At 59.3% G+C, this 14,534-nt stretch overlaps 1 protein-coding gene across 10 annotated transcripts in view; it reads right to left on the bottom strand.

Moving 5' to 3' along the window:
- Positions 1-14,534, bottom strand: part of ARHGEF10L (Rho guanine nucleotide exchange factor 10 like) — a 160,336-nt gene that overhangs the window by 80,754 nt on the left and 65,048 nt on the right. For all 10 annotated transcript variants that reach the window (XM_059376402.1, XM_059376401.1, XM_059376405.1 and 7 more), the window contains exons 3-6: positions 14,291-14,479; positions 13,459-13,492; positions 1,769-1,860; positions 98-181 (exon numbers count right to left, since the gene is read on the bottom strand). In XM_059376402.1, the coding sequence (XP_059232385.1) occupies positions 98-181; positions 1,769-1,860; positions 13,459-13,492; positions 14,291-14,479 (399 nt within the window). The remainder of the gene's footprint in view (positions 1-97; positions 182-1,768; positions 1,861-13,458; positions 13,493-14,290; positions 14,480-14,534) is intronic.

Below are 14,534 nucleotides of genomic sequence, written 5' to 3'. Positions count from 1 at the left end.
CCCCCCCCCCCCCCCCCCCCCCCCCCCCCCCCCCCTCCCCCCCCCCGACCCCGCGCCGGGGCCCTGAAGTCCGCCGGGAAGCACGGAGGAGGCGTACCGGGTTGATGGGCATCCAGGTTCTCGCACGGCACGTCGTCGTAAATCACATCTTCTTCCAGGGCGGGGAAAGTGAACCGGTCGACTGGGAGCGAACGGAGAGGACAGGGGCGCTCAGGCGGCTGTGGCGCCTGGGCAGAGGCGGCTGCCGGGCTGACAGCAGGACTGCACCAGCTGGCCGCTCCCTGCCGCCGCCCCGCAGCCTGACGGCTCCGCCAGCAGCCCGAGCCCGGCCCCTGGGGAGCCCCTGCCGGCGGTTCTCCCAGGACTCGGTTCCCCTGCCTCTCCCTGCCCCCCAGCCCTGCGAGGCGTCCTCCCAGTGAGGACCACAGACCCCCACCTGCCTCCCTGACCCGCACAAGCCTGCCCATCTGGCTGATCTGTGCCCTAAGGTCTGGAGCATCTTCAGTAGCCCAGACCCTCAGGACTACCCAGAAAGAGCTACCTCCCACCCAGAGATGGGCCAGGCAAAGCAGCCCAACTGAGTACAGGGAATGAGGGGTGGTGGATGGATTTGGAGAGTGGGGTTAAGGAGAGCACCCCCCCCCCCACAAAACTCAGCCAGCAGAGTCCTGACTGGTGAAAAGTTCAGCAAATGAACACATCCCTCTACCAACGTTTTGCTGGGCAGGCAATGAGCAAGGCACAGCTCCCACTCTGACCCCCATTAGCAGCTACGAGGATGTGCCAGTTAAGGAGGTCTCCCCTCAAAACCGTGTCCCCAAGCTCTGTCCTCTTTAGAGGTGTGCCTTCCAGCACAGAGCTAGGGTTTGGAAAACCAGTCCCCACCCTGATGGGCTCTGAAATCCCCACTGCGGTCCCAGAGCCCAGGCAAGCCTCACCCTCAACCCGTCTCTGCCACCCCTAGAAGGATTCTACCTCCCGCGTGGCTCTAAGACCTGCTCACTCTCTCTCCAGGTCCCTAGTTCTGCCATCAGCCTCCCTCTCCAGGACAGCCTCCTCCCTAGGCTGCAGCCCACCCGGCGCTGCCTAACAGCTTCACTCCCATCCCGCTCCCACCCCTGGCTCTCATAGTTCCCTGTTGCCTTCAGAAAAGCATGGCTGGGAGGTGCAGAAGGAGCTGGGGACACAGCAGCCTCGCCTCCCCCATTGATCGCTTGGGTGCTACCCTCTATCACACCGTGGCTATGGCTTCCCAGGTCCCCTCTCCCCCCAGGGGCTGGGGCTCTGGCTCCCGCACGGGCACCCCCTGTCTGGATGCACTTTTTCCCAACCCCTGCTCTCTCTTCCCTGCCCCCAGGACTCCTGGGTTCCCCTCACTCCCACCTTCCCCTCCTGGGACCTGGCCTTCTGCAAGGTAACTGCTGGCCTATGTGGCTGGTTCCGCTCCTGGAGGGACCTCATCGTAGGCCCCACTGCCAGCCCAGCAGCCCTGATGTAGGAGCTTCTGAGTATTTGATGAGCAGACAAACGGCCAAATAATGACCAACTCCCGGACCACGGCTCTCATCAGGCCACAAACGGGGACAACTCCCAGCATGGGCAGCGGCCGGTCCCTCTCAGAGCTGCCACCAAGCCCACGGCAGCCCACACAGTGAGGATGACCTGATGGCTCATGAGAGCCCCCACTGGCCCTCTGGGCCTGAAGAAGGGGCTCTGAGGTTATCCCGGTCCACCCTCCTGGGCTATGACGGGGCTGGGGGGCACTTACTCCGGCGGGAGCTCTTCCGCTTCCAGCTGGAGCGCCGGACCCCGGAGAGAGCAGCGTCCACAGCATCCCCGTTGCTCACCACCGGTGGCACCCTGCGGGCCAAGAAACAGTGTCATTGAGCCAGCAGGGACTGGGACAGGGCTGCCGAGCAGGGAGGGACAGGACAGCGGGCTCCAGGAAGCCTCTGGCCGCCCCGCACCCAGGGGGCAAGGCATGTAAGGCACAGGGGGGGGGGGGGGGGGGAGGGCCAGGAGTCGCTCGCCCCCAGAGCTGTGAGTCCAGAGAGCTGGGGAGGCCAGGCTGGGCTGGCCTTGAACAAGCCCCTTCCCCTCTGAGTTTCCCCATCCTTAGAAGACACCGTAAGACCACAGTGATGAGGATCAGAGGCCTTCCCTGGCAAGGGCGCCCGTCCCTATCCCAGGGCAGACACGGGGGCTCTCCATCTCCCATCGTCCCACGTACAAAGTGGGAGTGAGGGTTGGGGGACCCCTGCCTCCTGTGAGAAACAAGGTCATGCAAAGCCTCACTAGACCAGATATGGGAGACCAAGCTTCATGCCCCCCACAAGTGAGAAGGAGCCGGACCTCCTCGCCTGCTTCCCTGCAGCAGGGACTCCATGGGAAAACCAGTGAGGCGGCTCTCACCAGCCCCACCAGGCGGCCAAGTGGCTTATCTCCGGCAGCTGCACGCGCAGACACTGACAGGCTGTGATGAGTGGGTGTCTCCCCTCCGCATCACTATAACCCCACACCCGCAACCCCAGTCTGACCATGGGAAGAGCGCGGGACAAACCCAGACATTCTATCAGACATTCTACAAACCCCTGCCGCTATTCCCTGACACTCCCAAGATCTCGCAAAGCGAGGCAGAGGCACCGAAGGGGCTAAACCCACGATCCCAGAACAGAAAAGGGCATACGAAGAAAAACGTGCAATCCGGAGAAAGCCTGGAGTTCAAGGAATGGTAGTGTGCCCAACCGGCTTTCTCAGGTCTGGGAAACGTCCCGTGGTCACCTAAGATGTGAACCATGGGGAAAACTGGCTGTTGGGTATACAGAACCCCTGATGGCTTTTCTGTCCAGCTAAAACTATGGCAGAGTGAATGTTGACTTTGTTTTTAAGTCCAGCCTCAAAAAAAAAACAAAGACCATGGGGCGCCTGGGTGGCTCAGTGGGTTAAGCCTCTGCCTTCAGCTCAGGTCATGATCTCAGGGTCTTGGGATCGAGCCCCGCATTGGGCTCTCTGCTCAGCGGGGAGCCTGCTTCCCCCTCTCTCTGCCTGCCTCTCTGCCTACTTGTGATCTCTGTCTGTCAAATAAATAAAATCTTAAAAAAAAAAAAAAAAAGACCATACCTGCCAATCCAGAAGGGAGGCACCTGTAAAGGTCCAAGACGGCAGCCACTGCTGCCAAGAATTCGAGTCAACTTCCTGGCCCCTAAGCCCCAAGAGGAGGAGGAGAGATGCACACCAGGATGGCGCAGGGAGTAGGGAGGGAGGAGGTGGTGGGGAGCATCTCCCATGAGCAGCTGGGACAACGTGGATCCTGCCTTCTTCCCACCTGCAGGCATTGGGCAGAGGAGCCTGCCCAAGATCACGCTGCCGGAATGGCAGAGCCAGACCGAGAGGCCAGCCTGCCTGGTCCCAGAGGGCCTCGTCCAACCGAAGCTCAGGTGGGAGATGGAAACATTCTGTCTGTGCCATCCCCTGAGCCACCTGTGGCCACTGCGCCCTTGGAATGTAACATGTGGAAGTTAATTAGTGGAACTCACTAAAGAACTTCATTTGGAATAGTGTCACCTTAAGTCATTTAATTTTCCAGAGCCCCCTGTGGCTAGTGGCCACGTACAGGACAGTCTGGTCGCCCTACATCACTGTCAGAGCAAATCTCTGCTCAGGTTTTCCTGCCGGAAGTCAGCAATGTCATCCCCCAGGCACAACCCACGGACATCTTTTTTTTTTTTCCCAAAGATTTTATTTATTTATTCGATAGACAAAGATCACAAGTAGGCAGAGGGGCAGGTAGAGAGAGAGGGGGAAGCAGGCTTCCCGCTGTGCAGAGAGCCCGATGCGGGGCTCGATCCCAGGACTCTGGGATCATGATCTGAGCCAAAGGCAGAGGCTTTAACCCACTGAGGCACCCAGGCGCCCCAACCACGGACATCTTGAAGGTGCTGAATCCAGCCACTCGGACAGAGCTGAGCCCTTCCAACCCAAGTTGATATGAGCTTGGTCCCAACCACTGGCTCTCTTTGCTCTGACAGGTCACCCATGACGATCTGGGGCCATTCAGAAGCACCTATTCCTTGCCGCTTGTTTTGCTTTGTATTTTCAGGAACACATACGAGGCAGTTACTGTCATCCTCATCCCACAGACGGAGGAAGACTTACAAAGACTTGGAGCTGCTTAGCCAGACTCGCTCACTCAGTGCATCAGAGGGAGCTGGGACCTAAGGCCCAGCCTGTCTGCCTACAAAGTCTGTCATCTTACAGCCAGACCACCTGGAAGGAGGGAGGTGGCATTTATATATTCAAGCACATCACATATTTGCTGTGTCACAAGGCCACTGAACCTTGCTTGGCTATTCAGACATTCTTCTTTGTAGAAGGAAGGAGAAAAATAGTACTGGGCATGCACAAGTTCAAGTCTCCGTCCAGGAGAAATCCTAACAGCCAGCCCCAAGGCTGTGGTGCGGTTCAACCAGAGAACTCTCGAGAAGGCCCTGAGTAAACTCTGAAGGTGACATCAAGGGGCAGTGGGTATTTTCAGGAGAGGTCAGGCAGCTTTAGAAGGGATCTGGAAATAATTTCTGACGTACTAAAAGCCGGGAGTGGCTGAAACCTGAGCCTCCAGGCTAAGCATCACCAAATCACAGTGAAGCTGATTTTATTTTATTTAAGTAATTTAATTTTAAATAGCCGCCTGTGGCTAATGGCCACTGTAAGAGGACAGTGTAGATCTGAGCCAGCTACACAATTAGAGAAGCTAGTCTGGGTGTCCTGGGCTGAGGAGTAGGGGATCTTACAGCACAGAGAAACCACCTTCGTGCAGCCCCTGCCGCCTCCATGGCTGAGACAAACAGAAGGGGAGCCCCGAGGGCAGGCAAGGGCCAGGGCCAACAGGTGCACAGGCCTTCTCAGGCTCAGACCACCCCCCTACCCCTGCCCCACACTTGGCTGGTACCTGCCCTGGACTGTGCCGTGCTGAATGCCCGAGGAGGACCCATGAGCACCAGTGCATGTATTATCGTGACTATTTTACAGAGGAGAAAACAGAGATCCCGAAAGTGCCTCGCCCCAAGTCGCCTGCCTGGCCTGCAAAGCCCAGCTCTGGAAAGCGGCTCCGCTGCCCCCCAGCCCCCAGCAGGTGTCTCCCCTGCAGACAGACCTCTCAGGCAAGGGAAAGCAGGACTGGGCAAGCAATGAGGCTGGGGGCGCCTTCTCCCCCTTGCCCCTTCCCACCGCCCAGCGAGGCCACCGCCCCACTTTACATCCACCAGAAGGCAGCCTCTCCCAGCTGCTGCCCGGCATCAATTCTGCTGAGAACACACACTCCGGGGGCCTCCCCAAAGGTTCCCGATAACCAAAGAGCCAGACAAGGCCATTAAGAGGCCATTTATCTCACACTTATCTGGACTTCCTGCACTTTGCAGGTGTACCCGAATAAGGCCCGTCACTGAGATGACAGCAGTCTCACAAGGTGAGCCCACTGCCCCCAGAAGGCAGGGGACAGGAGCCAAGCCCGTGGAGAGGAGCAGAAAACAGGGAGTTCGCTGAAAACTAGTGGACGGGAGACAAAAGAAAGTATGCCTCCCGGTCCCCCAAGACCAGTGTCCCCTGTCCACCAGACTGAAGTCAAGCACTCTGGAAGGCCACCACGCAGCCCCAAGTGCCCTCTGTGCCCACCTCCTTGCTCTCCAGGGAAAAGCCAGGGATGAGAGGGGAGTGAACACCCTGTGACAGCAGGGACCCGCTCTGTCCTGGCCGCCCCATTCTGGGAGCCACACTCAGTGATGGCGGATGCCCAACGCAGCCTGTGTTAGACGAAAGCTCCAGACCAGAGAAGAGCCGTGCCCCAGCCCCACAGCTGCTGGTCCAGGCCCCATTTTCTTAGTGAATCTCTCTGGATGGCAGATTCCACAGGGTGCCTTTCCTGGGGGCCACACAGCAGGGACGACCCTCCAAACTCGAACAGCCTGAGGATTCCTGGCAGGTTGGGCTCACGCCCCTGTGCTCATGCACCCGGACACCCTCAGGCACACACGGGGCATCCCAGGGCCTTTTCCAGCACAAGGAATGAAAATGTAGAGGAGGAAGAAATCCCACCTTTGGGGAAGAGAAAGGACCAGAATCAGGCCTGGACAGCGGGGCTTGCCCAGGACAGTCCTACTCAGAATGTCACCCCTCCAGAAATCTGCCACTATCCCCACGTCCAAGAGACACAAAAGAAAGACAAGTATGAAACCCAGATTAACCCCACTGCCAGATGTCTTTTCAGCCCTGGCCGCTTTCCAGTTTACGTAACACGTGAAGGCTGGAAGGGCCTTAAAGATCGTCTGGTCAGACGGCTCAAAGCAGCTGTGTCTGCCGTCACCCAAAAAGCTCCCAGCAGGTACCAGCCTGGGCCCCTGCCCTGAGATTCTGAGCTGGTGGTTGGGAGGTACCTGCCCTGGATCAGTGTTTCTAAACCCCGCTGCCCCGCTGTGAGGCCAGGGTCAAGAACCACGCTCACAGGATTGAGGGGTGAAGACTTTGTTCCAGAGCGGACAGACCGGGGACAAAACCACCGCTCTGCCCCTTGGCTCTGCCAGGACAGGTGCCGAGGGGTGAGTAACAGCTTCTGTTCCTTGCTGTGAGGATTCACGAGATAACTCATCTGTGAAATGAGGCAACACGGCCTCCCTCCCAGGGTGCGGCTAAGGAGGAAATCAAGAAAGCACTTGAACTACTCAGTAGGGGATCTGGTGCTTGACACATGCCCTTGATACGCTACTTCCTCTCCATCCCTGCTCCAGGCACAGGGTCTCCAATGGGGGGTGGGAGAGGGCACATCGCAGCACCCCCAGTCTGCACACATGGGTTGCCTCACAGCCACAGCCCGGCCATGCACCTCCTGCCGAAGGGTGCCGGGACCCAGTCCGTCTGTCCCAGGCCACCCCCTACATGGTCACGAACCCACTTCCTGAGTGGGTAGTGAGGTGACGCCAGGGGAAGTCTGGGGAGGGCCCCCCAACTTGCTATCCACAGCACAGTCCTCCCTGAGGAGCGAGCGTCAAGGGCCCCAGGGGACACCCCTCTGGACACACAGCCACGGATACCCACCCAGACCCCGCCTCTGGCCTTCCGCCCCAGGGTGCACGCGCCTCCCTGACGTTGGAGGACCCCGGGCTCGGCGCTCAGGTCAGATGGTGGCAGGCACCGCTCTCCCAGCACTAATTCGTGCAGGTTCTCACAGGAAAATGCTCATGATCTGCAACGAGGACAGAAAACGAGCCACGACACAGCACGTGCGATAAAACCACCATTCTTAAAAAACGGTGTGTCCTTGCCGAACCGGCACAGCCCTGAAGCCCGACAGGGACGCACCGTCGTGGGATTAAAGCTCGAGTGAGTCGATCATCTTCTGTACTTTCTTATTTTTCTACAACAAATATGTGTGCCTGTTCCAAGAAAGAAAAAGAGGAAGGACACGCATCTCTGGAAACGTTGAACAGCCCGCTGGCCAGCGTGGGTCCCGCGCGCCCTGGGGTCGGCCCCAGACATACAAGCACCCTTTGGGGACAGCCACGGAGAGCAGCTCTGTGGCCGGGCATCCAGTCCCCGTGTCTCATGTCCTCCCCTGACGGCTCCAGCAGCTGGTCTGTCCCACTTTATAGGGAGGAAGGGGAGGGTTAGGCAGGTAAGGCCGCCCACACGTCCCGGGTTGCAGAGCTCGGGTGTAGGGTGGATGAGATCCAAACCAGATCGGTGAGGCAGACCTCAGCCAATTAAACACCGGTTCTGGAAGCCCAGCCTAGTGGGTTCAGGCCCGGCTCTGCCTCACCTCAGCTCTGTGATGACATGAGGCTGATACCATGTTCCCTCTGACCTGGTTCTGCATCTGTGAAGCGGGCATTATCCCTGGGCCCGCCTCTGAGGGTGCCCTGAGGGTAAACGAGGTAAGGCAAGTAGAACTTGTAGAACCGGGCAGGGCCCACGAAAATGACACAGCCAGGCACAGAATGGTGGCGCCCCCTCCCCCAAGGGCAGGGACCGTCTGCTGGGTCACCGCGGGGCCTGGCGCCTCAGAGGCTCTCCGCAAAGCTGATGGAGCGATGGAGGACGGAGGTGAAGGGCGAGGGGCTCCAAGCCAGCCAGCCAGGCAGTGGAACACTGGCCAAGGGCGGCCCCGGCACCAGCCTGGGCAGGCCAGGAGAGCTGCAGGGAGAGGGCGAACGGAGCCCTGTCCTCTGGCTGTGAGCTCAGGGGCCACCAGCCCCACACCAGGGGCTGCCCCCCTCTGGGCCTGCACAGTAGGATCCATAACAGTGACCCCGTTCCAGCTGTGTTCGTCTCCTCACTGCTACTGCGACAAATCACAACACAGATGAATTATCCTGTGGTTGTAGAGATCAGACGTTTAAAACAGTTTCCCCTAGGGTAAAAGCAAGGTGTTGGCAGGGCTCTGCTCTTCGGAGGGCGCTGGGGAGGAGCCATTCCCTTGACTCTTTCCAGCCTCTGGAAGCAGCCTGTATCCCCTGACTTAGGGCCCCTCCTCTATCTCCCAACGCCATCAGCATGGCCTCTTTCGATCTCCCTCTGACATGGACACCCCTGCCTGTCTCATAAGGACCCGTGTGATTCCACTGCACCCACCTGGAGAATCCAGGACAATCTCCCCCTCTCAGATCCTTAACTTGTATCTGCCAAATCCCTTTCCCATAGACCGTAACAGGTTCACAGGCGCTGGGGGTTAGGACGTGGCACTTGGTGCGGGGGTGGGAGGGGGTTGCATTACCCTGCCCACCACAGCTGTGAGACCCGCAGTGAGATGTGTGGAAAGGACCAGAGAAACTATAAAGTCATGCACACGTAAACTATTAGTACTGGGACTTCTTTGGGCCCGGCACTAGGGATGAGGGATGGCTGAGGCTAAGGCTTGTCATCCCGTGGCTGCGGAGATCCAGGGCTGGACTCCACGAGATTCCCGACTGGGCACTCAGTGCATCAAATGGGCACACAGCTCCCTTTTTCGGGAGACACTGTGTCAGGCTTTTCTGCCGGGTACCTCAGTGCTGCCCCTTTCATGCTGCGATCCAAAGGCCACAGCTCGGATGTGGAAACCCCTCATAACCAGAGGTGGAGAGGAAAGAGAAACAAAAACCAAAAAATACAGCTTTTCCAATTCGGGGCCTAGCAAAGAGCCAGAGAGAGAGGTCTCTAGTGTTAAAGGGGCCTGGTCCCCATTATCCTCCAATGAGGAATCCACTGGCGGGAGCTGATTTCTGCCAGGCCTTGGGCCCCACATGGACCGCTCCCAGGACAGGACACAGGAGGCCAGAAATGCTCCAGATTTGCAGAAACAGTGAGATTAAGGGCAAGCCTGGATTTCAAACAACTCCATGCTGGGCCTCTGCCATCTGAAAAGCACTGAGTAACAAGCCGGTGACTGACTTTGCCAGCGAGAAGTTCCTCCAGGGCTGGGGGCACTCCAGCTCTGTCCAGCTGTCCCCCGCAAGACCCACATGCCCCCCACACCCAGGGGCCTCAGAAGCCACAGGCCCTCCAGTGCCCTGTTTCCATTCTGTCCGAATGCTGCTTCCCTGAGCTGGGCCTGATGCATCCGGAGAGGACAGGGCTTCTCGGCACTTCCAGGAATCCACTGCCCAGCTGCTTCCCCAGAGTCCAGGCCCAGGTGAGAGACCCTGACCAGCCCATCTTATCTAGATACCCAGGCACGTCCCGGGAGCCGGTAAGAATCCCTGCAGCCCGGACAGGAGCCAGAAGCCTGACCCGGCAGGAAACACTCAGGCTGCAGGGGGCCCTCTGGGGGTGGCAGGACAACTGGACAGGAAAAGCAAACAACTCCAGAGGGGGCCGGTGCCCTCAGAGGGAAGAGGTGCGGGCCCGAGTCCAGGGAAAACACAGGAAGCCGGCGACCCACACGCTCTCGTTCCAGCAACTGCTGGTGCTCTGGCTGCTTCTCCAGCCAGACGCCCCCAGCACGAGGGCAGGGTGCTTGAGCGCATGCGCATCGGAGTCCCCCAGGGCACAGCCGGCCCCCCATGGCCACGCTCCAGTAGCAAGACCAGTCACCCCATCTCTTGGGGCTGCGGTGCCGGGAAAGAGGATCACAAGCACGTGCACTTAGCTCGCCGACTCCGCCAGCATCAGTGGGACGGGCCATCCGGCCACTCGGAGCCTGCCTCCCACTGGCCTCCATCCCAGCCCCCATCAGTGCCAGAGTTCCGAGACCCCATTTCCACACTGTTCCTCCTCCTCCTCCTCTTCATGGAGACACTGGAAGTTGCCTTACAGACCCCATTCGTCCGTCTGTCCTCCAGGGCCCGTGATATATGCAACACGATGCCTTCGGTACTCCCCCAAGCAGTGTGCTAAACCAGCAGCAAATATAAGACCTCATACCCCTACCCTAAACACGGGCGCTCCAGGGAGCCAGTGTGGGGGGCGGGGTGGGGGGAGGCGCTCCACCCAGAGCGGAGGGGGCTGCTTCTACTCTGCTCCCATTTTAAGGGAAGGGGCCTCGCCCAGGATCACAGGCTGAGGCCACTCTGCTCTGGGATTTCTGACCAACTGTTTGCAAACGACTCTCCTCAGAACTAGGAGGCAAAGTTAAATCTCTTGGTAGGCAAAATGCTCCCCCCAGGAAACACACACACAGCCAGATGGTCCCTATGCAGCCGGCCGCACCCCTCCCCCACCATGAGCCAAAGTCTGAGGTCCTGAGTCCAGACTGGGAGTCCCCAGCATGTCCCTGGAGGGCAGCGCCACAGTCAAACACCCACCCCCATGGACAGAGGCCCAGGTTCCAGCCCCTGTTCTGAATGAACGGGCCCTCTCTGTATGGAACCCTGGCCGCCACGCCTCCCTGAGCCTCAGCTTCCCCACCTGTGCCACAGATGTGGCAGCAGAGGCGTCTGTGGGACTGGGCACGGAGCCCCGGGGGACACAGTAAACATGATCATTCTCGTCACTATTATCTTTGCTGTTGCTGTTGTTACCTGGCACCAGATGTGTCTTGCGGAAAGAGAAAGCCACCCTTGGTAGGTTTCCCTTGCCCAGCAGCAGGGACGGACGCGACCTCCCCACCATGCTTGCTCCTTGGATGGTTGAGCAGTGTGGCCTGACCCTCAAATCACCCCAGGGGCTCCTCACAGACTCCCCACAGCAGCCTGGCTGCCTCCCCCAGCCAAGCAGGCACAGGGACAGCGGAGTCCACAGGCCTCAAAGTTGGACTCAGACCCGATGCCCCTGCTGAGGTACCTGGACGGCCAGTCAGCCTGTGACAGCTCCGTCACTGCCGCCCCACAGGGCTGACTCACTTCCCTGGGCAGACTCAGAGAGGTGGGGCAGCCGGCTGCGAGAACCAGGTCAGACCCGGGTTCGTCTGACTACGAGGGTACCAAGCAGCTCCCTCTAAAACCACATCTGAATCAGGACCCAGAGTAACAACAGCAAATACATCTGGAGCAGCTGGCTCGGGCCAGCTGAGCACGGGGTAACTAGTAACTCACATACGCTTCCTGGAGTCCCGCAAGAAAGGAGGCTGATGATGCCCTCGTTACTGATCAGGAGTGAGGCTCGGGACAGGCAGCCACTTGCTCAAAGACTCGCAGCCAGCACAGAGGAAGACTTGAAGCCAGCTCCCTGTGGCTCGGAGCCCAAGTTCCCAGGTGTCCCAAGACCCAGACTCCAGGCCTCTCTTCCCCAACATGCTCCTGCCTGGCGGCTCACCTGTGGGGACGTGGGATGCAACCGACCCTGCATCCCTCCCTAGCTGGGAGTGAGTGCCCTGATGGGGGTGAGACCCCCCCAGGGCCTGCAGCTCTGCCAAGACCTGGGATCATCAGGAGCCCCCAGAGGCCAGGTAGGCAGCCAGGCAAAGGCCAGGGCCACTTCCAAACCTCCAGGCAGGGGCCAGGGGGGAAATGCAGGGAGATTTGGTGAAATGGCTTCCAGTGGGTGATTTGCTTTTTCAAAACAGTGTTTGCTTAGTGACTACCTTTAGGAAACTCTGAAAAAAAATTAAAAAAAGAAAAAGAAAAGAAAGCAATTTTTTTTCCCCTTTCTCTTGGATAACAAGGAGAAGGCTGAATGGTTCTTCCCCCAGAAGACTCCGGAGTGGAAAGTCACCACCCAGGGAAGAAGCTGGAACTGAAGTAAACAGAGATCTGGAAGGGAGGGTGCGGCTGGGAGCACACAGAGAGCACTGGACAAGGAGTCCAGGGCTGTCAGCATCTCACCGTGTGGCCTTGGACAAGTCCTGCTCCCAATCTCCACATCTGGGAAACTAAAGGCAGGCAGGGAGGCTCCAGAGAACTCCTGCCAAGATCCAGGGTTGGCCCAGTAAGGGGACTCAAAGGTACATTTATTCAAGCCACCCCGCAATCCAGACCCAGCCTGAGAGGCAGACACTCCAAGCACAGGGACTCTGTCCCTCCTGCCCCATCACTGGAAACACCCAGTAAGGACAGGAGGCGGAGTGGAAATGAACTCAGGGAACACATCTGGTTCGTCCTTCGACCAGCCTCTCTCGCTCCCCACAATGCTCCTAGATGGGTATTACTTCCATCACACAGACAGGGAAATTGGGGCTCAGAGAGGTTCCCAGGCAGCCCAAAGCCACCCAGCTAGGGAGGGGCTCAGTGAGGATTTGAACCTCCAGAGCTCACACCCCACTGTGGCCAGGAGATGGTCTTTAAGGGGGGTTGGGGCTGCCCTAGCTTGAGTCCAAGCACAGGTGAGTGGGCAGCTGGGTTCAAGGCAGAGGCTGTGCCCCTCTCCCAGAAACACTCTCTGAGCTACCTGACCAGCAGGGCTGATAATAACAGCATGATATGACCCCAGCTCTCCGAGCCATCAGTGACCACCCCAGCACCGCACCATCACCAGCCAGACACCCAGCCTGGCCTCCAGGACTCACAAGGAGAAGGCGGGCAGGCCCTGCCAGGGACAAGAGGCCGATCCCTACCTCTGGCCCAGCAGAAACCTTCCCAGGGCCCACCCACTCTGGATGGCAAATACAGGGACTCCGACCCTAGACTCCACATCTGCCTTGGCTCCAGGGACCCGGGGCGGGAAACTGCATTTCTGAGCTTTCCCACTGGGTGACACCAGCCTGAGAATCACCCCCCCCCCCCCCGGTTCAGCACACCAGGGGACAAAGGAGACCCCTTCCCCTGCCACGGTGGCCAGGATTTAAAGCCAGGCCCACCACTCTCTAAGCACACAGGTCCCCAAAGCCAGGCAGTAAGCAGCAGTGAGCAAAACCCTGAGAGGCCTCTGATTTTACGGCCCCCCAGCCGCAGTTGTGCAGCCCATCCCCCCAGCTGGCTGAGGAGGCCACAGAGGGAGAGAAGGGCTGGTGCAGCTTCAGCCAAAGCCGGAGCGGTCCTGGGGACAGCAGCACCCTCCTCCACCCCTCCTGCCCAGTGTCTCCTCTTTCTCCAACCACCAAAGCAAGGGCTCACTTACTGTGTCTGGGGTGGTGAGGCTGCTGGGTCTGGGTCTGTGGGAAGAGAGCAGAGGAGAGCCCGTCAGACCATAGGCTGGTCCCTATGGACTCGATCCATCCCCGCCCCCTTTTCCCAGCCTCCCTGGGGTGCCGGAGACGGGGCCTGGGCCAACCTGGGTGCCTGCTGGGTTCCTGTCTCCCTCCCCCCTCCCCCGCCACCGCGCTGTCATTAAGCTCCCCTACCTGTCCTACCTGCACCACCTCCCCTCCCACCACTGTGGCCCATGTCTCAACTCCAACCGGAATCAGCCGCCCTGCCTGCTCTGACCCTGCCCCCCACCCCCAGCTCCTCAAGGAGCCCCTTGTCCCCAAGCCTGCAGGAAGTTCCTGCCAGGCCGGTCCCCAGTCTCTCCCAGATGACACAACCCAAGAGCCCAGAAGCTGCCATTTAACACCGCCTTATCAGGGCGCTCCCACCCCTAGGGCCACCGGGACGCCTGGGGGGTGGCTTCTCCAGCTGGTGTGACTCCCTGGGAGAAGCTGCCAGGGAAGAGGGGCTTCGGAGACACAAGCCCTGGGCAGCGACTGTGCCCAGCGCCCAATACGGGGCCCACCATGTCCATGACTGATGTGTCAAAGTAAGCCAGACTCTGCAGGAACGCTTGGAATCTCCAGTTCCCGAGGGAAGCCTTGGAATGCAACTTCTCAGTGGTTTTTCCCTTCCTGCTTCTGGGGACAGTGGAGCGGCTGGGAGGCATCCCTGGGAGCCTGGAGCTTCCACCAGGCTCGTGGCTTTCTGTAGCCCCAGAGGCCCGGAAATGGGAGGACCCAAGGCTCCCAAAAACACCTTACCAGTGATGGGGGCGGAGTCCAAGTGGATCAGTGGGGCGTCCTCGATGTCCTTCTCTGGAGCAACGCCTGGGACACCCAGGCCAGCGCTGGTGTCCTCGTCATCGTCACTGTCGTCAAACTCAAAAGCTTCTCCAGGGTCGTCCTCCGCCTCGGGGGAGGGGCCGGGGCCTCCCGGAACCAGCTGATCTCCTGAAAGGGAGGAGTTAGCAGAAGCAGGGTCTGGGGTTTGGTTTGGTCAAAGGCC

Source organism: Mustela nigripes, chromosome 14 (genome assembly GCF_022355385.1).
Source record: "Mustela nigripes isolate SB6536 chromosome 14, MUSNIG.SB6536, whole genome shotgun sequence".
Classification (NCBI taxonomy): domain Eukaryota; kingdom Metazoa; phylum Chordata; class Mammalia; order Carnivora; family Mustelidae; genus Mustela; species Mustela nigripes.
This window is presented reverse-complemented; position numbering and strand designations above follow the sequence as displayed.